The sequence below is a fragment of the Ruditapes philippinarum genome, unplaced genomic scaffold (assembly GCF_026571515.1).
Source record: "Ruditapes philippinarum isolate M1 unplaced genomic scaffold, ASM2657151v2 ctg2146_1_1_1_1, whole genome shotgun sequence".
NCBI classification, from domain to species: domain Eukaryota; kingdom Metazoa; phylum Mollusca; class Bivalvia; order Venerida; family Veneridae; genus Ruditapes; species Ruditapes philippinarum.
In genome coordinates, this window is record NW_026859194.1 from 105,830 (window position 1) to 133,717 (window position 27,888).

The 27,888-nt window shown below is 32.8% G+C and overlaps 1 protein-coding gene across 1 annotated transcript; it reads right to left on the bottom strand.

The window, feature by feature from the left end:
* Positions 1-1,412: 1,412 nt before the first annotated feature.
* On the bottom strand, positions 1,413-27,679 carry LOC132755563 (uncharacterized). The gene is made up of 13 exons (XM_060746450.1): positions 27,579-27,679; positions 14,578-14,701; positions 10,600-10,714; positions 9,365-9,417; positions 8,522-8,559; positions 7,876-7,938; positions 7,375-7,473; positions 6,615-6,695; positions 4,986-5,800; positions 4,476-4,525; positions 3,618-3,675; positions 3,214-3,267; positions 1,413-3,072 (listed from the first exon to the last, which is right to left on the bottom strand). The coding sequence occupies exons 1-13, from the start codon at positions 27,667-27,669 to the stop codon at positions 2,926-2,928; spliced, it is 1,788 nt and encodes a 595-aa protein (XP_060602433.1). The 5' UTR covers positions 27,670-27,679; the 3' UTR covers positions 1,413-2,925.
* Positions 27,680-27,888: the final 209 nt, after the last annotated feature.

Sequence of the window (27,888 nt, forward strand, 5' to 3'; positions counted from 1 at the left end):
ACATTTTGATTTTCTTACAAAATTCTATTTTTATATAACCGTTAAAAAAGTTGAAAACTTACCCTGCTATTAACCTTATTACACATTCACATCTGAATGAGCGAAAATTCACATATACATTCTACCGATGCTCAATTTTGAGATTCATATGGGGATCCACCCCCGTGGAAAGTGACATTGGCCGTTTACCTAATGACCTCAAAATCAACATAGGACATTTATTGGCTGTGAGTACTAAATTAAAGAGGCTTATTTCTCCTCATGTCTATCATGTTGATGTGGCATTGACCTTCGACATAATGACCTCAAAGGCAAAAGGCAGCCTATACTGGCCATCGACATGAGCTGTCCATGTTTCTTACACCTTGTGATACTCAAATTATACATGTTAGGCTATTCTTCCTTTTTAATAAAATGAAATGATCCGTTTTGGGTATCGTCCGTTTACAACGTCGCACTTAATGTTTACGGGGTCCTATTTTGGGCGTAGTATAAGGTTCATGAAACGGGTCGACAAAAAAGGGGGCGGGGTTAACTATAAGCCGTAACAAATGTTACGAACATAGAAAAAAGATCATACGCAGTATTTTTGCTTGCGAAAAATTAAGAAACAGATAATAAATAGAAATAATAACTATTTTCATATAGCTGGCGCCTATCTTATATGCCATCTTGGAATTCTCAGCAAACCCTTTAAGCTTAACCTATCCACATAGAAATAATGTTATTTTTAGTCATTTAGCCAGTATCAATCATTTCAAACATAAGAAGTGAAAATAAAACGATGAATGCAAGATATTTAAAAAAAAACAAAAAAAAAACACAAAGATGTTTAATATTGACAAAATACACGTATAAAGATAGCATTTTCGATGAAATGTGGCAGCCATCTTGGATGCCGTTTTGGGCACATATAAGGGTATTTAGAGCAACAAACCAAATAAATAAATAAAAAAGATGTGTTTACTACTTTCAAACATTTCAGTAAGAAAAAACAATTGTTTTTTAAGAAATACAACAAATGAAACATATATTAATATCAATTTTGCCAAATTAGACGCCATCTTGGGCGCCATCTTGGATTTTTTTGTTTCCCGGGAAGGAACTTATATATTAAAATGTACAAACTATAAGCTTTCAAAAAAAAAAGTGTAAATTCTGTGCAAATTGTGCCTCGGTATACTGATTCCCAGCTACATGAATCACAGCTAAAGTAATCGGCATGATTTGCGTATGGACATACAGACTTAAGACGTGAGTGTCTCTTCTTTATTCGGGGCTTGAACATATTTGCAAAAAGTCCCGAGAAAAGTAACAAATTTACATGCAGACATACTTCAAGAGGCAGTTAACAGTTTTTTGAAAAAAGTTTTATTCTACTTTTCACATCAACAAAATATCTTGATAGTTTAAGTAAGCTCTATTTGCACGTTTATCATAAGTTTTGATCATACTTTAATATGCATGTATATTGCTAAAAAGATGATTATGTTATTGAAAACTCATTTAAAAACTTGTATTGTGACAAAATTTAATTTGAAAGCCTTAAAATATGTTTTTGGAGTTCACAAAAAATTTGCAAATAATGTTATTCTTGGTGAAACTGGAAGATATCCATTATATGAAAATATTATTACGCAGTCACAAAATACTTTAGTATGCTTTAATATTAAATTCGCTGATATACTGTGTATTTCAAGAAAAATTTTCCTTGCATGCAAACAGCAAAATAGCTTAGTAGTAAATATGAATTTTGTTTGCAACCAAGCATCAGCATTATTGTAAGAATTAATCGAAAATTGTTAAGTCAGTTTAAAACCAAATGGGCAGAACGATTAGATAGATGTAACAAAGAGCATGGAGCAAAATTGAGATGTATGAACCTTATTTGGATGTTATTAAAGATTTTGTTCTTGAATCATTTCTTTTCGACTCATTGCTCATAGACGGGAAGATTTCGAAAAATATTTGTCTTTGATAGAATTTGCAAATGTTGTCTATTACAAGATATTGAAACAGAAAAACACTATGTTGAGATGTAATTTTTACGATGTTGATAGAACTCTTAATTACTCATATATCTGAAAAGGTATCAAACTTTAAAACTCAAAAAATGTCAGAACGGTTTGTGTATATGATGTTTAGTGTGAATGTGTTGTAGCAAACTTTGTCCATGAATGTTTTTCATCTAGACACGGATTTCTAAAAGATGAAACATCTGTTTCGACTTATATAGTGAACCATTAAGCTTACTAGTATTTACATTATCTTTCTTAGTCACTTTTGTCATTTAATATGCCTTTGTTTCTTATTGTTACAAAGTATTTTGTTAATTGTGTTCAATGATTATAATTAATATTATTACCGTGTGATTATATGTCTGTAAAGGCCAATAATTGGATTTAAAATCTGTTCTATTCGTTGATAATAAATGCTACCATCGGTTCGGTAGATTTACCGAAGTGAATAATTGTCTGTTGATAAAATATTTTTCTTAACTGTACATACTTATTACAATGGCATTTTAAAATAAATACTATAATTTACTAATTCTTCAAAACTGAGTACTTTTAAAAGTAATGACGTTTGTAACAACTTTTTATATATTTATTTTGCGATGTCATCTGATGAACATCTGTTGTTGTTTTATTAGCCTGTTATTACTTTGTTATTTGTAATTTCACTGTATATCGGGCATGTTCCATAATGTATCTCTTGTAAAATTGTGTACTCAAATAAGATGTGAACAGTAATCCATGAACTTTTTGAACATAACTCGTGCATGTATATCTCCTTTTAAATACATTTAGAAGTGTTTTGGACAACTTTACAGTTTCACAAATCTTTTTTTAACATATTTCGTCTTTTTGTCAGACACTACCATGTAGACTTGTTGTAGTCTCATTTTACTATACATTCAGACCTTTACTTGGTATTGAATCCCCTTTCTAGTTTCACTTCAAAATTGTGAAATGGCAGATTGTTGAGATGATAAAAGTTAAAAAAATGATCCAAATTAGGAAAAATGTGTACCCGATCGGAAAAATCTTTAAACACCGAAACATTTCCTCCCTGAAATAGAGACGACAAGAATTGTTTCAAAGTCACATATTTCATTATATGAAGCAATTTAAATGCCAAATTTTCATCAAATTATACTTAAGGTTATAAAGTTGTAATAACTGTTATGCATCAATATTTAACCAGACTTACCTGCTGATATATGCGGAATTTCTTGATGCCAATATCTGTGGAGACACACAGTTTCTACAAAAAAAAGATTGAACATTTAATATTGAAATAGAGTCCATGCATACAAGTACTATATGATCATGTTAACTAAAACATGGCAACAAAAAGCATTTAGCTTTCAACTCATAATGCCTATATTATTAAAGCAAAATGTTTTTGTAAACCAAACACCTTTACAAATCAACGAATCCGATAAATAAAGTTACATTAAATTTGTATGTTTTCAATTAAAACCTATAATTATTTCTGCAGTGAAAGTCTATATACTTGGAACAATTAAAAAAAACAATTTTCCGGCCGGTTTTATACAGGAACCAGACAAAAAGCAAAACAAAGTAACATATGAGATAGTGATAATAACTTACCAGATCAGTTCCTGTATCATAAGTCATAAATGTTCCGGCTGGTCTTTCTTTAAGATTTCTGAAATAATTGGAAAACGTTCCTATATATAATAAACAGAATCTAACCTTCTAGGAAATGAAAAAAAACACACAACAGTGAATAAACATATATATCTATACTCCCAATTCTTAAGGGAATTGTTCATTTATCAAAACATCTAATTTCAAGATGTTAAATTCATACGAGTGAAATAATGAGTCTTATTACTAATGTTTATTTTGAATTTACTTTACAATATGCTCAATCTGTCAATATTGTAACTGTAGGTATGTATGTGCGTAGGTGTAGTTAATGCTTAATGAGGGTCCATCCACCTTTTCAGGCACTAAATGCTAAGGCTGTCGAGTACGGACCCAGGACATGTCACAAGTCATGCCCGTAAAGAGTTAATTGTGAAGCACAAAGTGGTGATATTTTACCTACATGCATTTCCACGAAGTATTAGCCACAGATATTTATTTTGACCCAAAAGTAGGTCACTTTAAGGCGGTCAATGAAAACCTAAATGTAGAGTAACCTGAGGCCTGCCGTTCAAGCTGTCTAACCGTGCTAGGGGCTCACGCACCCTAGCACACCATCTTCGTCGACTCAGAGCCTACTTTGTAGGGCCACTCCCCTCGGCTTTAGTCAGGACACCGGGAGCTAACTTCATGCACGCTCAAATATGATAAACAAGATCAAGTCGTGCCGCCTTAAAAGTAACCCCGAGCTGTAGAAAACATGCAAACTTGCCGTCTTACTCTTACACGAAGCATTGGTTCTTCAATCATCTGCCGATACCCTGTGTCTTTTACCCTATATACTTTTGACGAACTTACCTTTTATCGCTTTCCTTTCCCTCGCAATAATGGTCCTGTTTTTGAAAGAACTGTAAATTAAATATGCATTTTTAATTGTTTGCCTACAGAAATATTTGTTTTATATTTAACATTTTTATCAAGATACATAGTAAAGAAGTTTTACAGCCTCCGTGGTCGAGGGGTTAGAGTCGATGACTTCTAATCCAATTACCTCTCTGGCGTGGGTTCGATCCCCGGGAGATGCTTTGGTAGTTTAGCGCGGAGGAAGGTAGTCTAGTACTGGTGTAACTCTCCAGGAACGATGGATAGGAAACTACCCGCCTATATGACTGAAATACTGATGGTAAAAGGCGTATAATGAAACAAACAAACCAGAAGTTTACTCGCTAATGAATAATGCAAACATACTAGTATTCAAAGTGTATTTTGTCATTTGGGATTTAAAAGTAAAAGATCTGACATGATAATATACAGTGTATTTTCTTTTTAAATTTGACATAAACAAAAGATCTTTAACATTTGACTTGCTTTCGTATTTTCGTAGATTGCATCCTCATCTGGAGTTTCACTTTCCGTACTGCTGAAGCTATTTGCACTAGGAGTATTATGTATGTTACAGTTGGTACGCTCATCACTTTCATTTTTCCTTTCATTACCATCGAAAGGGAAATCATCTTGTTCTATGTCTTTGGAACATGCTACATTTGCATAAATATTATTTCTTTCGACATCATTTGACTTTTGTTTGTCTGTATCAGGCTCTGACAAATTGCGTGGTGAACTGTCTGATTCTGTAGGGCCTGTATATATTGCAAGATGTGAATCAGGCATACATGGTTGAGAACTATTTACATCATCATCGTCAGGTGGTTTCCGCTCGTCTTTGTCAAATTCTGTTAAAATACTTGACTGAGAATATTTCTGTTGATCAGGCTCGAATTTATGCTTTCTTGAGTCCTTGTCATATGCAGGATTTCTCTGCACCTCTAAAGATTTTAATGTGTTTTCTTTTGTTATAAAACAGTCTGACTTTCCGTCCCTGTCAGTTTTTCCTATATATTTTGATTTCGAATCAAAACTGCATGTTTCTTGTTCAACTGAATCAGATATATCTGAGCAACCATCAACTCTCTCAACTGCTGATAAACTGTCGTCTCCCCTTACAGATAAAAATTCTTCGCACTCCTTGGTTTCTTCTGAAAGATTATTCTCAATTTTGTGTATCTGTCCAGAATGCGTACCTCTTGTTAATGGTCTTGAGACAGGTAAACGGTACGATTTTGGCAATGTTACATCTTCCGTTTGACCAATATTAGAACGTCTTGTCGAAACATTGGGAGAGCCTTAATAGATGGAAAAAAATGTCAAATACGGAATATTTAGTAGATTTGCTTTGAAATACGTTTATAGTTTGTAATATGTTATAACACAATTTAAGAAACAAATACCCATTGAGGTTGAACATCTTCTGTTTTCTTGCATGCAGACCGATAATAAAACAAAACCATTTCACGTTCATTTCTCCTTTTTTGTTTGAAAGTCCTTTTCTTCAGTCGATGCAAAATTTTGTTTTCTTTTCATTTTTTATACATTTGATAGACATTTCTTTGAATTTATTTATGTCATGTATAAAAGGTGTATTGAAGTGAAAAATAGACATTTCTTTGAAAAAATAAATTGAGGAAAGTGTGCCGCCAAAGTTAACATTCGCATAACAAAGTTCAAACTTTTCATGTTGATCAGAATTAAAGGACTTTTATAAGCCAATCACATCTTCTAAAAACGCTTATGTTTGTAAGAGATGTTCTATCTGTACCGGGTAAGATTGCCAATTTAACCAGTGCTTTATCAGCTATTTCATTATTAGACAATTTGAAAATGAACATTTTTCCTTTTGTTAAACGTATATTATTTTTAAGCACATTGAGGTGTATCGTATTTGTTTGTTTAAACCAACAAAATAGGATCGTCAAATGTGATGTAAGGTTCCAGCAGCTACCTATGTGTTATCAAAATCACTATGAATTGACTTTAAAAAGACTTATAATAAGTACATAAGCATAAATGCATAACTAAAACGGTCACAACGATACAACTTGATTGAAATACGGGGAAGTATACATATAATAGAAACCAAGCGAGAATTAATTGTCTTACATTTAGTTTCTTGAACAGGTGACGACAAAACTTGTTTTACGTTTGTTTCATCAGTTTCTCTTGTATATTCACCAGAAACACCTATAATATACTGTGAATAATTACATGTTACAAACCAGGGAACGATGCTGATAGGCATTGCTTGATTCTGATATTTGTGGAATGGATGATTGTTGTAACGATATAAACAAAAAAATATACAGAGATATTTAGCATTTGAAATAATAAAATAAATATACATTGCTATTCAGATGGTTTGTATCGCCCTCTTGATGATCTAAAGTTTTCTCACGAGCACTAAGGTCAGTGAAAATACAGCTTTATGCAGATATGAGCGGTACAATTAATCAAAAAGCACATTGAATTTCATGCAAGTTTCTTTGAATTTAATTTGAACAAAACGTAATAAATTGCCTTTTTTGCCTTTAATAACTTACGTACATAAATGCGTTTGAATACACATGACGTAAAAGAGTGCGTTAATCTACCTGTCATTTAAATAAATTGTAACAATATTTAAAAAAAGCACTTGATTCAGACTTTGATTATAGAATAGTACAGATTTATACTATTTTTATATCACTTTATCATGTCATTCATGCGTTTTTGGCTTCCTATCAATGTTGTCTTATTTTTGACAGATTTTTTAAAGAAAACACTTGGGTTTTACCCCCAAGCGTTAGAAGGTTCCGGAAACTATAAAATAAAGGATACTATTACGTGTAAAATATAAGAAACTTTTAAATTAATATTAATTTACCATTGGTTGCAGGTATTTGAGAAAATGACTCATATAAGCCGGAAGTTTCACGAGTGTTTAGATTGGCATCCTTTTCTTCTGCCGGAAATACATGTTCAGCTGAAACCGATAAAACAAAATATGTATTCTTGTTTGAGATTGTGATTCTTTTTTTCGATGCAGTTTGTTATGCACAATTCTTAAATATTTTGAATATTATAAAAAATCTAACCCAGAGGAAAATGGAGTTTAGCAGATTAAGCAGACTAAGATTATTTTTCTACTACAAGTTCCAATATTGTTGCATTAACTAAGGGAAACATAAGTGGATATGAATATTATGTTTCTCTTCGTTTGTTACAAAAATACAGTAACCAACGTCCGAGATACCGTTTGACCCTACATAAATATCGTTTTACAATAAATGGGTAGATGTTATACTCTCATATTATCTTATTCTTTTAGCTGCATTTAAGTGCAATGTCTTGAAAACTATTAAAGATTTTTTTTATAGTCTGTTACCATAAGAATAGAGATTTCCATCTGACTCCGTTGTAGGTTTTCCATCTGATTCATTTCTGTTTTCTAAATAAGAATTTGAATTCATTTTCAGTATTGTTCGTATCTATTTGACACTATCTATATCATGTCAAAATATTATTTGTTTGTTTTTTAATAAATGTATAAATCTATTTCTTAATAGGAATGAATTTTAATTTCATGCTGACCATTAAAATCCTTCTCAGAATTAAATAGCAATACTTTACATTTTATGATGCTTATGGATTGTTTTCACTGTACGTATCACGTATATTATAAGTAAAAGAACGGCTTTTGATTTTTTTTTCTGGTCCTTCAGGATCATTGATTTCAATACTTTTATTTTGCTGACGATTGGATAATGCTAGACCCGGTGCGAGGGGGAATGAGATATACTGTGCGTTCCATTCTCTTTCATGAATGCACCAAATTAATTCTATAATTTTTACTTTGAACTTTAATTTCATTGGCACCAAAGGCTTTAAGTTTTTTTCCAAATTTTTGTCATCTAGACATTTTAGAATTCCGAAATTATTATTTTGATACGATTTACGTAAATAGCTATGAATGTAAAATGGACTCAATAGGGCAATCATTTCATGCATTTATGATATGGTATGCTACTTACTTCCTATGACAGAGCCGCCGCTTCCAAAACCACTGTCACTGTATAAGGATATAAACATATTTTGTTTATTAATTAAAACAATCAATGATGTTTAAACAAGGGTTGTTTCTTTGTTTATCTGTTGTTTTGTTTTATGTCACATATGTGGTCTTTTCCTGGCAGTCAATTAAGAACAATTACCGCAGATGTTCAAAAGGTGTAAAGTAACACAAATGTGTAAGGAAAAAACATCAAACGATCAGGAGTATTGTTTTTCAGTAGTTTTACAATGCCTTACAAATGTAATTTTCTTATTCCTAAACAAAAAGAGAAAAAGACATAAAATCTACCATGCAGTTTCGCTTATTAGATACAATATGTTTTCTTATAACATATAGATAAAATATTAAAATAATCTTACATCGACTATCGGTTTATGTCTAGGGTATCTGTTCAAGCGGTTACGAAGATCTGATGGGTTTCAACTTAACAATATATTCCTTTTTCCGCGATAACCAGTATTTGATTATTTTTCTGGCATAATACACAAGTGTGGTACACAAAAATTACGAGAACTAATACATGTTTTTTAACAATCCCTTTCAGGATGAAAATATAACAACATTGATAGCATGTACGGGGATACTTTTTGAAGTTAATCTAGCTTACGGAACATCGGTGGTTCTACTCAGGTGCCCGTTCGTGCCTGAAATAATGCACGGAAGGGAACCTGAGGTCTTCCTCCGCCAGTAAAGCTGGAGCATCGCCATATCCCCCGTATATATAAATGGTGTATAAATATATAATAGCAATAAGAAATAAATTAACTTTAACAAGTCTATATCAAGGTAAATCAGTACTTACGCAGATAACGGCTGACTTTCTGCATACGCTTGTGATAACATCGACATCCATGTCTTCAAATGATAAAAGCCAATTATTTATGTTACAGCAAAATTAAAAGCTTTAATATGATTGTGATAATTTCGATACCATTTTGTAGTATCTTATACATTTTACAATCGTTACAAGGAACAATTGACATATCTAATGAAATGCATTAACAATTATCCTGATATAAAACTTATTTGGGAAAAATAAATAATAAATGTTGAAGGGCAGTTAAAACACTAATAAAACAATACCGCCTAGCCTAATTCAAAGAATTGAATTTGTCCGTCTAGATGTTTTATTTCTGTTAAAAGATAAAAAGATTGCAAGACTAGAATTATTTGGCGATTGGTGCTAATCAGACTTTTTTAAAGGCAAGATTAATGTCCAAAGGCTTTGTAAGAAGATCTGCCATATGTACACAGTTTATGCGGTTGTAACGCATGACTTTATACATTGAACAAGTCAATTTTAAATCTAATGGTACAAATTTAATTCAGTATCTTATCTGGAATCCATATCAAATGTTTGAATATGTTATGGTTTGGTTGTATAGTTAGTGCCGCTGTAAAACATGACATATTGTCAATAAAAAAAGTGAAATTTAACTCGACTGGTACAACACTAAGTTGATCTTGAATGATAATGTTTGGGTTAAATTACAATATCTTTCATCCGTTGTGCCATTTATAATACAAACCAATAAGGTATACAATGTTCTTCAATTACTTTAAACAGTCTAAAAATGTATCAGCGATGTTTCACAGATATATTCACAGAAACACAAAAAATAAAAAAAGTATCATAAAGTGTACATAACATGTGGTCTGTTGAAATAAAACAGAAAGCTTGTACCATATGATTTGACAAAGAAGATGTGTTTTCTGTATGTTCATATTACAGGTTTGCCCAACTCTTAATAAAGTTGTAGCATTGGTGTCAGTAAATGAAGCGGTGATTTTTATATAATAACTGTTACAGTATCCTGAACACCAAGAGTAAAAAATTACTTAAGTTTGAATAAATTTGGCAGCCCGTATCATTTAGGTTTGCAAGATTCCCCGCCTTATTATCAAACACTTACCAATACAAATATTTAAGCATTTATAGAGTAAAATTATCTAAGATAAGTCTGTAAAATTAACTAAGCGAACGCTTTTAAAGTGTCTATGACATCTAAAAATAAACAAATAAAATCTAGACCGTACCTTCCTATTCTTTTCAGTATCACATTTCAATATTATATCCAGTCTTTCGTGATCATTAAATATAATTCTTATCCCCATGAAGTTATTTTCACTTGCTATGTCATATTCATGAATGCTGAAAAAAAAACAGTAAAGCAATCTAAGTAAAAAATATATATCATAAAATAGAGAAAAAGAATCGTCCAAAGAAGGTCCAAAACGACAAAATTTAAAATAATGCAGACTCGGTTTGAAATAGTCTGTTCATGGACAGCACTGGAAAGTGCAAGCTACTTTTAAGCCCCGAACACGGCTTAAGCGGTATTCAGCATTGAAACATGTATTGGTAAAATTTTGAATTTAGTAACATCCGCAGATGTGTTCATACGGCGGTGATCACGGAACCTTTAATGTGACATGATAGTGGCATTCCATTAAAAGCGGTGTGTGGTCCCCATGAAAAAACATGCGAGTGCCCCAAACGAGAAAAAAAAGGGGAACTAAACAAAATGGAATTTTGAAAGGGGATAAGAGGTTTTGTAGGGCGCATATCACATATAAGCACACAAAAGATCAATTTAAAATTCAGGTCACATATCCAAAAGGTAATTATATAGTATTTTATCATGCAACTGCTATGGTGACTGCCCGATAACACTTGCCTGATAATTATTTTTGATATCAGGTCAGTAACCTGATATCAAAAATAAGCCCCGCCCATTTTAACGGACTTCAATTGCTTATATTCTCATTTTCATCAGCATGTGAATTCTACAATGTAATCTAATATCCTTACAAGTCTTGAATCAAGATGTGATATTTATTTATTTGTTATTTCGATTTCAATTACGAATGAATTAGATAGCGAATAGTTTTAGTACCAACTAAATGAAGTGACGTCATCATTTATATTGCAAATGACATCATCAATGTTCATCAAAGCCTCGCCCTTTCTAGCCCATATCAGCCTCGCCTGATAAAATTGATATCAAAAGACAGTAGCATGTTATTCTCTATCAATCAAGTAAGTAATACTTGAACCACCCAAGTAGAAAAATGTTGTTGAATGTAAAACGATCGATCTTTTACTCTGCATCATATTAAGTATCATTTTCGCTACATAAGCTTAAAGCAAACAAATTACACTCCGAAATTGACAAACTAATTTACAAACTAATGACTGTTCAAATGGCCATTTGTAGGAAAGATATTCAAATATTCACCATTTTGTTTTATTTTTGTATTAAAGTGATGTCTAAGTCATAAATGAGGCGTTGTATCCAGTTTTCGTGTAGTGTATCTATATGAAATAAAATTGGAAATAATAACGCCAAAAAAAAAGATTTACCATTACCAAGAAACCATTATATTGTAATAAAGTTTATTTTTCAGTAACTTTATTTTTGTGCAAGTCATATTGATTTTGCACGCGACCCGCCTTACAATGATGATAGCTGCCTCATGCTGTTTCATTTCTTTTTTCTCTTGCTTAGAAAGCGTCTTATTATTGTCATGTGGTGTTTCCATAGTATTTTGTCGACTTGTCTAAACATTGCCTTATTATGCGTTACAGCAGTCTTATCTCTTCAAAATGTGATGTGGGCCTGTCTTAACATTGTTTAATTATTTCAAACAGTAGTGTGATAATGTCAAAATGTCGTTTTGGCTTGTCTGAAATGTGTCATATTGTGTCAACTAGTCGTGCTATTAGGTCAAATTGTGGAGCTGTTTTGTGAAAAGACTGTCTGTCTGATCATTTGAAACAGTAGTATTCTCTTATCGAAATTTGGTGCTGACCTGTCAAAACACTACTTTATTTTATCAAACTGCTACGTTATTTTGTCAAAATACGATGAAAAAGCCTTAACATGTCTAATTGGGTGAAATAGAAGTGTTAATTTGCCAATGTATACTACTGAATTGTCTAAGTATATCAAATATTCACATTATCATACTGAAATGGGGTGTTGACTGGACAAAATCATGCTTTATTATGATAAACTTTATGTTATTTTGTCAAAAAGCGGTTTTGACTTGTTTAACTTCAGTCTTAAAAAGTCAAAAGATTGCGGTATCTTGTCGAAATGTTGTATCAACTTTGATAATGTGAAACAGAAGTGCTATATTGTCAAAATTTCATGTTTTCTTGTAAAAATACTAACACCGTCTTATGATGTCTAATAATTGTATTATTTTGTTCAAATTCAATTCTGTTTTGAGAAAGCGCTGTCTGATTTTGTTTAACAGTCCCGTTATATTTTTTTGCTTTATCTGCCACGTGACGCTCTGGTCACGTGATAGACAACATCACATCTGGACAGGATAACACGATTATCTGACATAATCGGACGCTATTTATTCAAATTAACGGTATTTAGACAAGTAAATGTAATAAATTGGCATGTCAACACCACTGTATAACATAATGATATTGTGTTTAAACAAGAAAACACTACATGTGAAAAGGAAAACAATGACACTTCGCCATAAAAGGACGATGTTTAGTCTAAATAAAGGGACTCCACTGTGGTTTAAAAGCCAAATATTTCTTACACACATGAGCTGCGGCACTTTAAACAGAAAAAATATGCGAATATAGTTAAGAAATATACTTTATATATATATATATATAATACATGCTTTTCTTAGTTGAATTGGAGTAAAAATCGTTTAAACGCTTTTCATTTTGAGTCATTTTTTACAATTTGAAAACTACTCTGGAAAAACGAAGTGTGCGAATGATCTCACATTTTGCACAATGATAAGAGGTCTAAACCTACATTAAATAGTACATTTATCATGTTTATCTGGAAAAAAATAATTTCATACCCATCATGTCAAAAATCCTCAGTGGAGTCCCTTTAACGTCGAACCTTGACAAAATAAAATGGCACTTTGACAAAAAGATCATAATTTTATACAAGTCATCACCACGTTTCGACAAGATGATATGACTATTGGACATAATTAGACGAGTCTAGACAAGTTAATTTGCATTTGGACATAGTAGCGTGACAGTTTGGCATACTTAAATAGCGATTCAACAGTTCATAACCATAATTTGTAAAGATACCACCATTATTTCACATAATAAGACAGTGTTAACGTTTAGATAGGTTAACATTAAGTTTGTACAAAACAGCATGGTGATCTGAGGAAATAAGGTAGTGTTTAAACATATCAATACCATCTTTCGACAAGTCTACAATACTGTTTGACATAACAAAATAGCGTTTACGCAAACACACATAATTTATTGGCAAGTCAACACTTGTATTTCAAATATTAAGTATATTTTTAGACAGGGTAACAAAAGTTTTAGACAAGAAAGCGTGATGTTTTGGCACAATAAGACAGAATAACACCACCTCATACAAACACGCCCATTAGCCCCACCGCCCGCCATGGGCGAAACTGTAATATGACCTGTGGTTCAAGCGGGCGTTCCGCGACTTTTTCTTGAAAAGAGAATAATATTGTATTCAAACAAAACTCGGCCTTCAGTCATACTGCTAAAATGACCATTAACTTTTACAACAAACGCACAAAGTGAATTACGTAACTTTGGCAGAATAATGGATGCCAAAAAGCCCAGATGCAGCTCCTATGGACTTTGGTAAATTAGGTATACTAAAACGTAAATTCATACAATGCACGGTCTTAAAAAGACTCTCAAAGATGTATGGAGCAAACTTGGCAAAAAAGTAGAGTGTTTAATATTGCCATTGGCCCGAGATTGAGCATCTGTTGCAATAAAACACATGCTAGTAAACAGAGTAATACTAAATAATTAGGCAGGTTTTAAAACTGTTTCATAAAAAATTGAACACGAGTCTGCAACTGTTTGGTTTCTGTTTGTTGCCACTACTTTCAAGTAATATCCTTTTCATGAATTTCAGTATTTTACTTATTACGTGTGTACATTGTTGCATAATATTTAAATAAATCCATGTGCTGATTAAAGTTCCTTTTAAATCATCAGCTATTAACAGCATATACCTCTTTACTTCTTGCATTGATATTGACCAGTCTTGTTTAATTGAATCACATTCCTTAAAGCAGGAAATGCTCCATACGCAGTCCTCTTTAGCTCCTTTCGAGATGACGAAATATTTCAAAACCCCTGTAAAAGAATAAGTAGTGAATAAGTCGGACAACCATTAGTCTTTAGTGATACTAGGAGTCTTAAATATCATTCTGCTGACAAGAAATCATAAACAATATCAGTGTATATAGGAAATCAGAAATAAAGTCGGCTAAAACGTCTAGTAAACAGTTTCAAGTAAATCACATGCTGAGAAACTATAGAGATTAGCGTGATGCTCATGGGTTAACCTAGAAATATTGCCCGAGCCCTTTGCATTTTTTTGTTATCTTCAAAACGAACGTATTTCATATTTTAAGGCGTCGCCCCTTTGTGTTCCTCAGATGTATGTCTTGTTTTCGTGAAAGAAAAGCAATACTTGTTGTCACTTCATCTTTAGTAGTTTAGTATAACCTTGATTGTGTCACCAAAGTCACAAGCTTTGTTGTTACAACAATAAAAGATAAGTTATCTGAAATGAAATGTCAGATAACTGCAATATTATGTATTTGATAATTATCCTGTAGAATTTCAAGGTACGAGAGTGGATCAATATGTAAATGCAAATTGTTATTTTCTAATTTTGCTCGTGATAATTATGTTTGCATAAAGAATGCTATGCTTTAAAGCATCTGCTTTTAAATGATTCAAACAGAATGTGCGTAGTCAACCGATTAAGAATTCCATTCACATTTAAAAATACCTTACACGGGTATCTTCATATAAGGTATGTATGGTAAACGCTCACTCAAAATGGTTACATAAATGCTCGAGCAAAACCAGAAAAGCAGCTATAAATACTTATTACATGTATGACATTTGTAATATTTATGGCGGCAATGAAGTATCTTATAAAGTTTTTTCAGGTTATATGCATACATAAAAAGGGGCAAGTGTCAATTAAAGAAAAACATGATAAACAAGATCAACAAGAAAGGCGGCATTCAAGCCCGTATGTAAATAGTTTCTGTTATTGTTATATTTACGGCCACCGGCCCATACACAAACAGAATACCGTTCAAAATATCAATGTAGAGTGTAGAGCAGTGAACATTTACAAAAATACATTGCAATCATCATACTAATTTGTGACATTTTACACGGTAAGGTATAACAACATTTAACATACAATCACATTCGAGCACTGTAAATAATTGCAAATAAAAGTAAATATACACAGATAGATGCACGTTTCTTTTTTTGAAAGCATGATAAACATATATTGCTGAGTTTCGGAAAGTGTTTATATCAGAACATGACATTAACCAGTAAAAAGACTGCCAAGTTGGAACTTCAAAATACTTGGCAGGTAAATTCTGAATGCGAATATCTGTGTACAAAAGTCAAGTCATTACAAAATCAAACTCATCCACGATATACATATATGTAACTAACACAAACATGTTCGATATTCTCTACAGATACCAACATATCTACCCTGCTCAGTCATCAAGGTATGACTAGAGCTTCAAAACAAAACTGAACATTTTCTAAATTTCAAAATATCAATGTTTAATATATACTGTTCTGTTTTATAATCAGTTTTATAGTTTACATAGTGAAATAACTTTTTGTTTTCACAACATTTCGCATACCAAAACTGTTTATATTGATCTAAAAGTCGCTGAACATAAATTCTTAAAAACAATTGGTCATCATCTACATACTGGTTTTTCCATAAATAACCAAATCCATTTTCATATAAGTTTTGTCTTACAAGTGATGCCCAATCTTTATGATCAATTCAAAATAACATTGCATATCATAGTATAAACATATATATGTGTTATGAGACAAACGTAATAAACGTAACCAAAATTTAATGCAAAGGTTCGCAGCAAACATATTCAAAGGCAATCTTCCTGTGTCACCAAGGATTGCATCATTACAAGCATTAGTATATACTTCTGAAAACAAGCATAAATATGTAGGTTTTCAATACAACTTGAATTTTTTAGACCTCATAACATTGCACCATGGAATAAAATTGAACAAACTTTAGTATCAAAAATCTTTAAAAAAAAGTTTTGTATGGAACATTCATCGTATTAATTAGTTAAGCAGCTGTACCAGCACCCTTTACCCTTAATACTTGAAGTTAATAGTCATATTTTCATACATCTTGTATAAAGACAAACGGCCAGTGAAATATACTCTAACATATGTAAAACCATTGACAATTTCAAGTGAATGATTATCATCAAACAATTTCTCATTTGATGCTATTCGATCACCCAAAGACCAATATTTTTGTTTTATCAATATTTACATTTAATTTGTAAGTATTACATAAAGTACATAATATATTCAACTGTTTTTGCAACCCAGAAATAGTACCAAACATTAATTCAATATAATCAGCAAACAGAAGCATAAAAAATTCTATATAATTTTGGAATAATTGTATCCCTTTAATATTATTTCTAGAAAACAAAGAATAAAGTTCATTAATAAAGCAAGAAAATAAAATTGGACTCAAATTACATCCTTGACGTAAACCAATAGTTCAGTCGAAATTATTTGTAAAACCAGCTTGTGTTCTTACTTTGGCTTTAACATGTACCTCAGCATAAATTGATGCAATAGCTTTATATAAATTACCGTTGATTCCATCATTTCTCAAAATTTCAAACAACATATTTCGGTCTACAGAATCAAATGCTTCCTGAAAGTCAATAAATGCAACATATATAGGTTTGCCTTTTGCATTCAAATATTTATTTACAATAGAATGTAACACAAATGCATTATCCAATGTTGAATAGCCGGCTCTAAAACCAGCTTGACATTCTCAGAATCTGAGAATTTTCATATGCATTGAAATAGAAAGTAACTCGTTTTGTTAAAATTGATATGTATATCTTGCTAATTGTATCTAATAATGCAATGCCTCTATAGTTGTTAGGTTCATTTATATTACCTTTCTTATGAAGTGGTATAATAATAGATTCTGCCCATTCACATGGAAATTCACCAAATAAAATTAATCTATTGAACAGTTTGACAAGCAGTAGTATTAAAACATGAGAACCATATACAATATGTTTAGGAATCAAATCTCCACCAGTTTAGGAATCAAATCTACACTAGCTTTATAAGTGTTCAAAGATTTTATTGATTTAAAACATTTTTTCAGAAATTGGGTCATCAAAAAGTATGTCATTTATATCATCTAAATTTGAGTTTGACTCAGTGCAAGTGTCATGCAAAAGACCATCACACACATGTATTTTACAGTCATTTTCAAGCAATTTACTAAAATGTATATGCAAAGTATCTAGGGAAATATTTGGGGTACTTTAGTCATTTTTGAAAGTTTATGTATTTCTTTCCAAAAAAAAAACTAAGGGTTATTTACACACGGGGAGGAATCACGCCGTTCGTTACCCAAACAAACAAGATGGCGGATGCGGCCAAAAAGAAGGTTTTTCCCTTTTTTCTCTGAAATTCATGATGTTCTTGTATAAAGGTACATATAACAACCTTCTACACAATTTTCCTGGCACACAGAAATTTATTTCATGGTGTTTCATCCCGTACTTCTTCTGAAATGCGCGTCACCAGATTCGAAGCGAGAGAATTCTCCACCGGTTTGATCGTGGTAACGTACGGCTTCTTTACTCAAATTCGCTGTTTCTTTTACATATATGTATATTAACTGAAACCACTGACTTTAAAAAGTTGTAATATGTTGTCAAATAATTATTTATGCCCATTTTTGCTAGATTAAATGGTGTAAATATTAATATCGGGGCATTTTCAGGAAATGATAACGTATGGCGCATAAAATATCAATGATAACGTACGGCGCATTTTTCTACTTTGTGCATTTCTATTTGTCCAGTCAGCTGATAATAAATTATTTGTATGTAGGAAATGATAGATTTTTGAAAAAAAGTTTGTCATTTCAGAAATAAATTATTGAACAATGCTGCACCATCGGGTATCAATATCTTTCTAGCTGGTGGCATAATAGATATTCGTTGTAAATGTACCAAGTAAAACACACGTTTACAGTTTGAGAATATTTTTGTATAAAAAGCAGAATGGAAAGAAAAGCCTCCACTTTCAGGAAACATTTGTGTATTGTTGTCTTCACATTAAATTTCGCCAGTGTTGTGCGATAATTATGGTCTTATCCCCTTATTAAAAAGAAGAAATGCATTCACCAGAGCAAAAATGTTAAAATGGTACGGAAGACTTGATATATTTTCTTTTCCAAAATTACTTTAACAAATTACTGATAAGAAAATCTTAATATTTGAACCACGTCAAACATAAACAAAACGATAAGTGATTGCGACTAGCTTACACCCAGATGAGATAAGCCTGTGTTTATACAATCTGGTCGCTCATTATTGAATTAGTTAGAAAATAATGTTTTGCGAAAAAGTTCAATAAATTTATTAAATAAGAAATTTCCAGTTTTTTTGACGAAACGTTTTCTATATAGCGTGACGTTGTGCCACTATGACGTCACATTTTTTGCACGACATATCCGTACAGTTTTTTATTATAATTGATTTGATCCCAATTCATAAATTTGCCTATCATATTTTGGCGTTTTTCTCGCAAACGCCCCAACCATAACAATCAATCTCTTACAAAATAGTATTGCAAGTATCAGCAATAAAAGAGTGTCATTGAAATTTGCGGTAAACATTTTACCGACCATGATAAAATTTCAAATCGGATTTGGATTTCGATGTTTTATCCATGTCCGAGAACCCGTCTGAAATCATTAAAGCTAGACCGCTCATGAATGCGCTCAGATGACGTCATTATCTTTATGAAAGAACAGCTGTAAAAATTACTACGCTACTATGATAATAGTGTTTACGAAGTATATGTTAGTAACATATATACATTGTACTTCGTAAACACTATTATCATAGTAGCGTAGTAATCAGTTAGTGTTCATCTGTGTTGTTCTACAGAATTTAGAAAACTTTGACTTGAGCGATAGTGGCCGGAGAATGTTTCTTATTTCCGTAGAACAGCTACGGATGAATACTAACATACTTAGTGTCAAGCTTTATTTGGCTTCATCAATATTTACTTTCTTTCGTCACTATACTTTTCTTTATACGAATACGGTTCTATTAAGCACTATGAAAAATAAAAGTTTATGTAGTGTCCAAATTTATTTCTCTCCCAATGAAAGCGCTGTATTGCTTTAAAAAATCTGTGCGTTAATTTTCATGGAAAAACAAAAGACATTAACTTTATTGAATTCCGTTCATAGTTGATTTCTCATTTTCATAATAATTCATAGAACAGCATAGTGACGTAATAAAGTGCCAAAAAAGCTTGACACTTAGTATGTTAGTATTCATCCGTAGCTGTTCTCTACAGAAATTAAAACATCCTTCTGTCGCTATCGCACCCGTCAAAATCCATAATTTCTAAAGAACAGTACGGATGAGCACTAACATATACATAGATATTTGAAATTTGCGATCAAGTTTCACTTTTGACGAAACTTTAAGATCACCAAAGGTGGAAAAGTTGCTCTATATTCGACTATGATATGCAAGAAAACATATCACTCGTGATTACCTATCGATTTTAATATCCATCGCACTGGCACCTGCACAAGGGCTTAAGTTAGCAAGCATCGTTACAGCCCATTGCGAAAGAGCCCTCGCTTAGGATATTTCTATCCGATACAAAAACACATGACAGATATTATGCAAACACTAAATAATATTCAGTTTCTTTATTTGGTTCTACACATCCTCTTATGTCTGGTAACTGGTAACATACCTTTTCTCTTATATAGAAAATCAATTAAGCAGACAAAAATGCGCCGTACGTTATCATTGTTATTTTGTGCGCCATACGTTATCATTTCCAGAAAATGCCCCGATATAAATATTTTCAGCGGTTATTCTAGCCAGAATGGGCATGAATGCTTAGATGCCGACATATTACAACTTTTTAATGTCAGTGATTTCAGTTAATATACATATATGTAAACGAAACAGTGAATTTTAGAGAAGAAGCCGTACGTTATCACGATCAAACCGGTGGAAAATTCTCTCGCTTCGAATCTGGTGACGCGCATTTCAGAAGAAGTACGGAACGAAACTTCATGAAATAAATTTCTGTGTGCCAGGAAAATTGTGTAGAAGGTTGTTATATGTACCTTTACACAAGAACATCACGAATTTCAGAGAAAAAGGGAAAACCCTACTTTATGGCCGCATCCGCCATCTTGTTTGTTTGGGTAACGAACGGCGTGATTCCTCCCCTTGTTTACAACATTTTCTAATTTATAAGCAATTCCAATTCTAATATCATATTCAGCTTGCTTTCTTGTGCATAAGGTTTTGTATTCATTCTTAAGTCTCAAATGTTCATTTAAATAATGATAATTACGAAAAGTTCTAAAATATTTTAATGCAAACCTTCAACTATGTTTCGCTTGCCTACATTGTTTGTCAAACCAAGGTTGAGAATTAGAACCACAACTTGCAGTTTTTTGCTTTTTATAATGCTTTGAGCAATGCAAATTAGAGAACTCAATTTCAAAAAAAAACATTCTCAATAGGTATGGAACTGTTATCTATCTTATTTAGAACGTCACCAAGATTCCCGCAGTTAAAGACTCAATATAAATAACACAATTATCATTACTCAAATTATAGAATGATGAATTATTAATTTAAAGTATTAACTCTTTGATCAAATGTAGTACACAATTATAGATCAATATGTACATGAAAACTAACTTCAGAGGATAATATTTCAATATTTGTCACAAATTTCAATACAGATTTCGTAGCTATAAAGATATCAATAACCCTGCACCCATTTTGATTCATAAATGTAAAGTATACAATACCATCATCCTTTCCAAAACGTCCATTTAAAATAAAACACGCATAAATTTCACAAAAGTTTAATAATTGTCTTCCAAACCCATTTACGAGGACTGTTCGAAAAGAATTGCTTATTGTCCTCTATCTCGTGATCCACGTGGGACACGATAAAAACCAATACATACCTGTATAGGGTAATTCAATACCTACACAACGGTGTATAAATGTACATGTTAGACTAAGTGTAAGACATACAATTTGCCATTTAAATACATGCAGTCATTAACCACTGTAGTAAAAATGGTTGGTAGAAGCGTCGACAAAAAAGTTGAAATACTGGCTTACATCAAAGCTCGATCAAAACTGGGTTGCTCTTTGAAGCAGTTGATGACTGAACTCTCTATTGCTTATGGGCCTTCTTGTGTGTTTTATGTCACAGTTTGGCGATGGAAAAAGAAATTTGATTCTGGTGTAGAGTGCATCAAAAATGCACCACAATCAGGTAGGCCAAAATCTGCATCTCGTAACTAAATCGTTTCCAAAATAAAGGATATCATTGAAGGAGATGCCAAATTTACAGTTCGTGATATTGCACGAAAGGTAGGCATAACACTATCAACGGTTCACTTTATTTTTTGAAGAAGTCTTTGAAAGTCAGAAAGATTTCTGCTAGATGGGCGCAATATATGTTGACCGGTGAGCAAAAAAGGCAACGGGTTAGGGTGGCCAAAACGGTGGCCAAAAAGCTGCTTCAAATGTTTCCAAAATATGACACAAAAAAACAGTTTGCCAATGTCGTCACTGGTGATGAAACTTGGGTCCATTACTTTGAGCCCGTCAGAAAAGTTAGCAACAAAATCTGGGCCACTAAAAACAACAAACGCCCAATAATTGCCAAACGGTCTTTGAGTGCAAAGAAAGTTTTGTATGCAATTTTTTCTCTTGTAAAGGAGTCGCAATAAAAGTGCCGGTGAAAAGGGGCAAAAGTATCACTGGGAAGTGCTACAAAGACATAGTACTTAAGAAACTGAACAAGGGTGCCATAGTCACAAAATACGCCCGTTTACGAAAGCTTTAGATGGAGATGGGGGCATTATGGATAAGTGTTATCTAGCAAGCAAGTTTTTTTACTCTTGGCACTGTGTTGTTAAATGAACCTTAAAACAAATCAGTAGGGAAGATATGCACAGGATGTGTGACCTTGACCTTAGTCGCAGGGACCTGAATTTTATGCACGGCACTCAGCCTCACAATGATGAACATTTGTGCCAAATTATATTGAAATCCCTCTATACATGTAGAAGTTTTCCTACAGACAAGCGTTTTTCTATGAGCTCTAACTGTGACCTTCACCTTTGACCTAGAGACTTTGTTCATGTGCAGGGCACTACGTCTCATGGTGGTGAACAATTCTATAAATAACATTAAAATTCCTCCATGCATGTAGAAAATATGCTCAGGACAACATCTGGATATTTAATCATCTCCAGTGACCTTGACCTTGCAAATATTAACCTAAATTAAATGTGTCACACATGTGGTCATGATAGTTACCATTTGTGCTACAATCCATCAATAAATGATGACTAAATGGTCCCTATACACATCTTCAAATTTTTATCTGAACTTTGACCTCTATGTGTAACCTTGACTTTGGTCGCAGGGATCTGAATTTTGCGTGGGACACTCAGCCTCACAATGGTGAACATTTGTGCCAAGTAATATTGAAATCCCCCTATGAATGTAGAAGTTTTGCTCCGGACAAGCGTTTTTCAATGAGCTCTAAGTGTGACCTTGACCTTTGACCTGGAGACCTGGATCATGCATGGAGCAATACATATCATGGGGGTGAACATTTCCATAAAGTACATGAAGTATTATAAAAATTCTTCCATACATGTAGGAGATATGCTCCAGACAAAATCTGGATATTTCACCATCTTTAGTGACCTTGACCTTGCATATATTGACCTAAAGTACATGTGTCACAGCCGTAGTCATGATAATGACCATTTGTGTTACAATCCCTCAATAAATGATGATTAAATCGTCCCTATACACCTCTTCATATTTTTATCTAAACTTTGACCTCTATGTGTGACCTTGACCATCCCATAATACGTCCCGTTTTTCAAACGGGCGTATAAAAAGTATTATAAGAAACGACGCCCTGACACTGGTTTTAAGCATATCCGTCTTCTACACGACAATGTCCCGCTCACACGCTCAATAGTTTCGGCGTTTTTGAAAAATAAAGAAAAAGTAACTGTTTTGCCTTATCCCCCCCCCCCCCCGTATTCTCCAGACCTTGCCTCGTGTGATTTATTTTGTTCCCGAAATTGAAGTCCTTCCTTGCTTGGCGGAAATACAAGTCCCGAAAGGCACTTGGATCTGCCATTCATCAGTACCTTATTACTGTGCCAAAATCAGCGTACCGTGACGCCTTCAAGAAGTGCATACACCGGCTGAAACTTTGCATTTCTAGCCACGGGGAGTACTTCGAGGACATGAAATGAACACTTTTGAGCTAACTTGAAATTTGAAGTCTTAAGATAGAAATAAGCAATACATTTCGAACATCCCTCGTACAACTTTATCTGATGAATATCACTGTATGTCTAGGAAATCGTTTAAAATATCATTTAATTCTGAAAGTGCTAGTATATTCCTTGTACTTTCAAGAAAACCATTTTCATTTCCAGTCCGTGAGTTCAAATCTCCATTTAATATCAATTCAAAGTTATTCAGATTATTTTCAATAAGAAAATTTTCTAGACATTCAAAGGCTTTCAATTTAACGATGTCATTATATTAAGAACCATCAGGAGGAAAATATACAGATATATACAGTAGGTCTTTTTCAAGGTTCAATAATGATTTATCAATAACTAATACAATACCAAATAAAAAGTCATGGCAAATTCTTGTTACAAACTGATTAACTTCATTATACACTAATACTGTAACACCACCCTCTAAATTTTGCATTACAACTAAAACATTTTAAGAGTGAAACAAGATTGCATTTGAGAAAATGCTATGCTACCGCATTAATACAACACTAAATAATAGTGTAGGAACAGAAATTTTCAACAGGTGAATCGCTATATGCCACCGCATCGCAGATGCTGTGGTGGCATAAAAACTCGTAATATCATTAGAATTAGTGATCCAAGTTTCTTGTAGACTGATAAAATCATAACATTTAAAGAGATTAATCAACGCGTTTAATTGTAGTTTATCACGAAGGCCTTCATTATTCAACGTAATAAATTTTAACGATCTTGATTTGCAGGGTCTTTGGCCACATCCCTATTCATTGTTTAGTTGAGTTGGGTTATTCCTCAGGTCAAGCATATCAATACAGGATGTCGACTCCATAGTCTCATATATATTACTGGTATCAATCGATCGATTAGGCTGTGCACCATGCCTGACTACTCGTGAATTTATTCCTTCTTGACCATGTTTTTTTTTTTGGAAATGATACACGTTTACCACCTTGAACGTATCCATTTAATCCCCTGTTGTTCAGATCCTTCAGTTGCTGACGATATAGGTATGAAATGATATTTGAAATTCGTATACCACGTGATCGAAGAACTCCTCTATATTGAAAGAGCATACATCCAAGATTTTTAATTTTACAATCACAAGTCTAGGCTGATTATCAATGGACTTTCCAACTCGATGAGCTTCCACAAAGTATCTGCATTTATTCCCTCAGAAACAGCTAAACCTTACACCTGCTCCTGACGAGTGATTTTAGATTTCTAGATTTGTTTCTATTTCTGCTAAACCAAATACTTTCAATGACCCTCTAAGTCTCTCCTTTTCAACAATATTCAATTGTCTCTCTATGTTATTTAACTGGTCACAATCATTTTCATCCCGAGTTGCTGAACAAACCATATCATTATTCAAAACTTCAAAATTTCCCTTTAGACAGTCAAAGTCTTTCTGTAGTTTCTGCAATTTGTCATCACAAACAGTTTGTTGCACGTAAATATCATCAACATCTCACAGATTTAATTTCTTCTTCCATATTTTGTAGTTCAACTTTAATGCCTATCACTTCAGTTTTAACTTAACAAATTTCATTTCTGGCTTGGTCTATGTCATGTTTCATTTCTGTTATAGCTTGTAGAATAAATTGGGTATACTCTGATGGTCCTGGGTCTTTGTGAATATGCGATAAACTGCTCTTCTGACATAGTAATTGACATATCATGGTAATGCTAGTTATTATGGAATGAATGACCACTATACACAGGTGTATATGGTTCAGCATATTTTTGGATTATGAAAGCATGTCCATAACGGATTACATATAAAGAAGTTAACAGAAGTAACATGTATACATTCATAGCAAGACTTCTTAAGTGTGGCTCTTTTAACGACCAAATTTTCCTTTGCTTTGCATGATGCTATAAACAGTCCAATGCGTGCACGATACACCAATAAGTCTACACCCATTGTCAAGTGTGTTAACAATAACAAGTCATTATTTAAAAGCACAGCTTGTTGTAACATTTAATAAAAGAATCCAGTTATGTCATGGTCAGTTTGTTTTACACCTGTTAACATCTAGTATACATGTACACTACCCAATTTTATACACTACATACCGGTATGCAATGGGTTTAAAAGTTTAACAATTAATCTCTCCACTATTCTATAAAATAACTACTTCCAAATATGCCTAAACTATTTTCTGTTAAAAACACGTTTTACTGTTATGAAAATTATTATTAAACTATAGTAATCCAATTTTCGTCAAAATAATAGTTTGTTGGGACCACATTTTTCACTGCTCTACACTTTACTACACTTTACTTTACATTCATAAAGTCAATTAAGATGCCAGATGTTCACCTCATATCATATGAATATCAAAAGGGCCGGCTCATACCATTCTGAAGAATCACTTGAAAGTTAAGAAAATAACTGCCAGTTTGTATCCTATCAGCAAACATCTGACCAAAACAGGGAGCGAATTAAAAGCGCTCAAATATTACTGAAAATGTTGCCTATTTTATCGGCTGTAAAATTTCTCCGCGTACATTTAATTAAAGATGATATATGATTGTTTTCGATCCTTGAAAATCGTTCAGCACGACATTATTGTTGAGTTCATGTTTTTGGTACTTTAAGTTATTTCCCATTTGGTGTATTTCTGGTAGGGTGGTTCCGGTAATCCACTCCTTAATACTGTTTAATCACCCTTAGGATATGTTGCATGTGTTTTCATGATCACATTGAAAGTTCTATGATAACCGCCATATGAACACCTGCGAATGTTTCAAAATTCAACAGTTCATGTTATATGTTGCATTCTGCTTATGCCGGTGGTGAACATGGACAGACTAAATTAAACCGAGCCTGCAGCATTTTCAATTTTGCCGCCGTGTTGAGGTATATTGAGGAAGTCTGTTTTTCTCTATTTCGATATGGCACACCGATTTTTTAATAATTTGATTGGTCATGAACACTGGTTCACTATTTTACGCCAGTTTGCAAGTGTTACAATAAGATTTGGCCACGAAAAATGTTTATCATCCATAAATTTCCAAGCGATTGACAAGTGTCAAGAATTTTGTGTACGTTTTTTGCTCAATACCTCTGAAACTGTTGCATATTTCCTGTTACTAGAGGTGGTTTCGTCACTTCCAAGTATTATAGAGATGTCGTGTGAAAACTTGAAAACACTTCAATAAAGTGCATGCTTCGTTTGATATGAAAGGCCTGTATTTTCTGTAGGACAACGTATACAAATGAGCCGTTAAACATAAATCTTCTAAAGACTTTTCACCCTGTGACTTTTACCTCTTTTTTTTAGACTGCAAAAGGAATTTTACGGGCCGAGGCTACAAGAGTAGAAATGGAAATGGACTTTGGTCATCCACCTAGAAAGGTATACCTAAGGAGGGCTATGTTGAAACTGTAAAAGTATGATTAAACGTTTAAAACTTTGTATTTCTGTATGAGATTATGGATGCTGATTATCTATTAACAACAATTACAGTCCCTGTTATCTTATACTGTTATTAAGAAATTGTTATATATAAGAGACAAAGCAATATCAAACTTACATGTTGTCTTTTGCCAAACAAGCCATTTTTTCTCTTTCTCTTCGTATAATAACATACCCGTATGCATGCAATTAAAATGATTTCTCAGCATTTTTGCACCTAGCATAAACAAGTTTAAAATATGTTATTTCTAGTGATTGTTAAATAATTATCATGTGCAATTTAAATACAATAATTAAAATGAAATATATTCTATTTATTTATTTCTTTTAAAAAAAAGACAGAGTAAGGCTTCTGGGATTAAGCATCGTACTTCTTAGGTATTTTTCTCTATTAATATATATGCTAGTGCCTGTTTACAATCGTCGTT

Coding starts and splice junctions, on each gene's coding strand:
- LOC132755563 (XM_060746450.1), bottom strand. CDS start 27,669: ATGCTGAGAAATCATTTTAATTGCATGCATACGGGTATGTTATTATAC. Junction 3,676..4,475: donor GGAAAGGAAAGCGATAAAAG/GTAAGTTCGTCA, acceptor CAATTATTTCAG/AAATCTTAAAGAAAGACCAG. Junction 3,268..3,617: donor ATGATACAGGAACTGATCTG/GTAAGTTATTAT, acceptor TTTTTTTTGTAG/AAACTGTGTGTCTCCACAGA.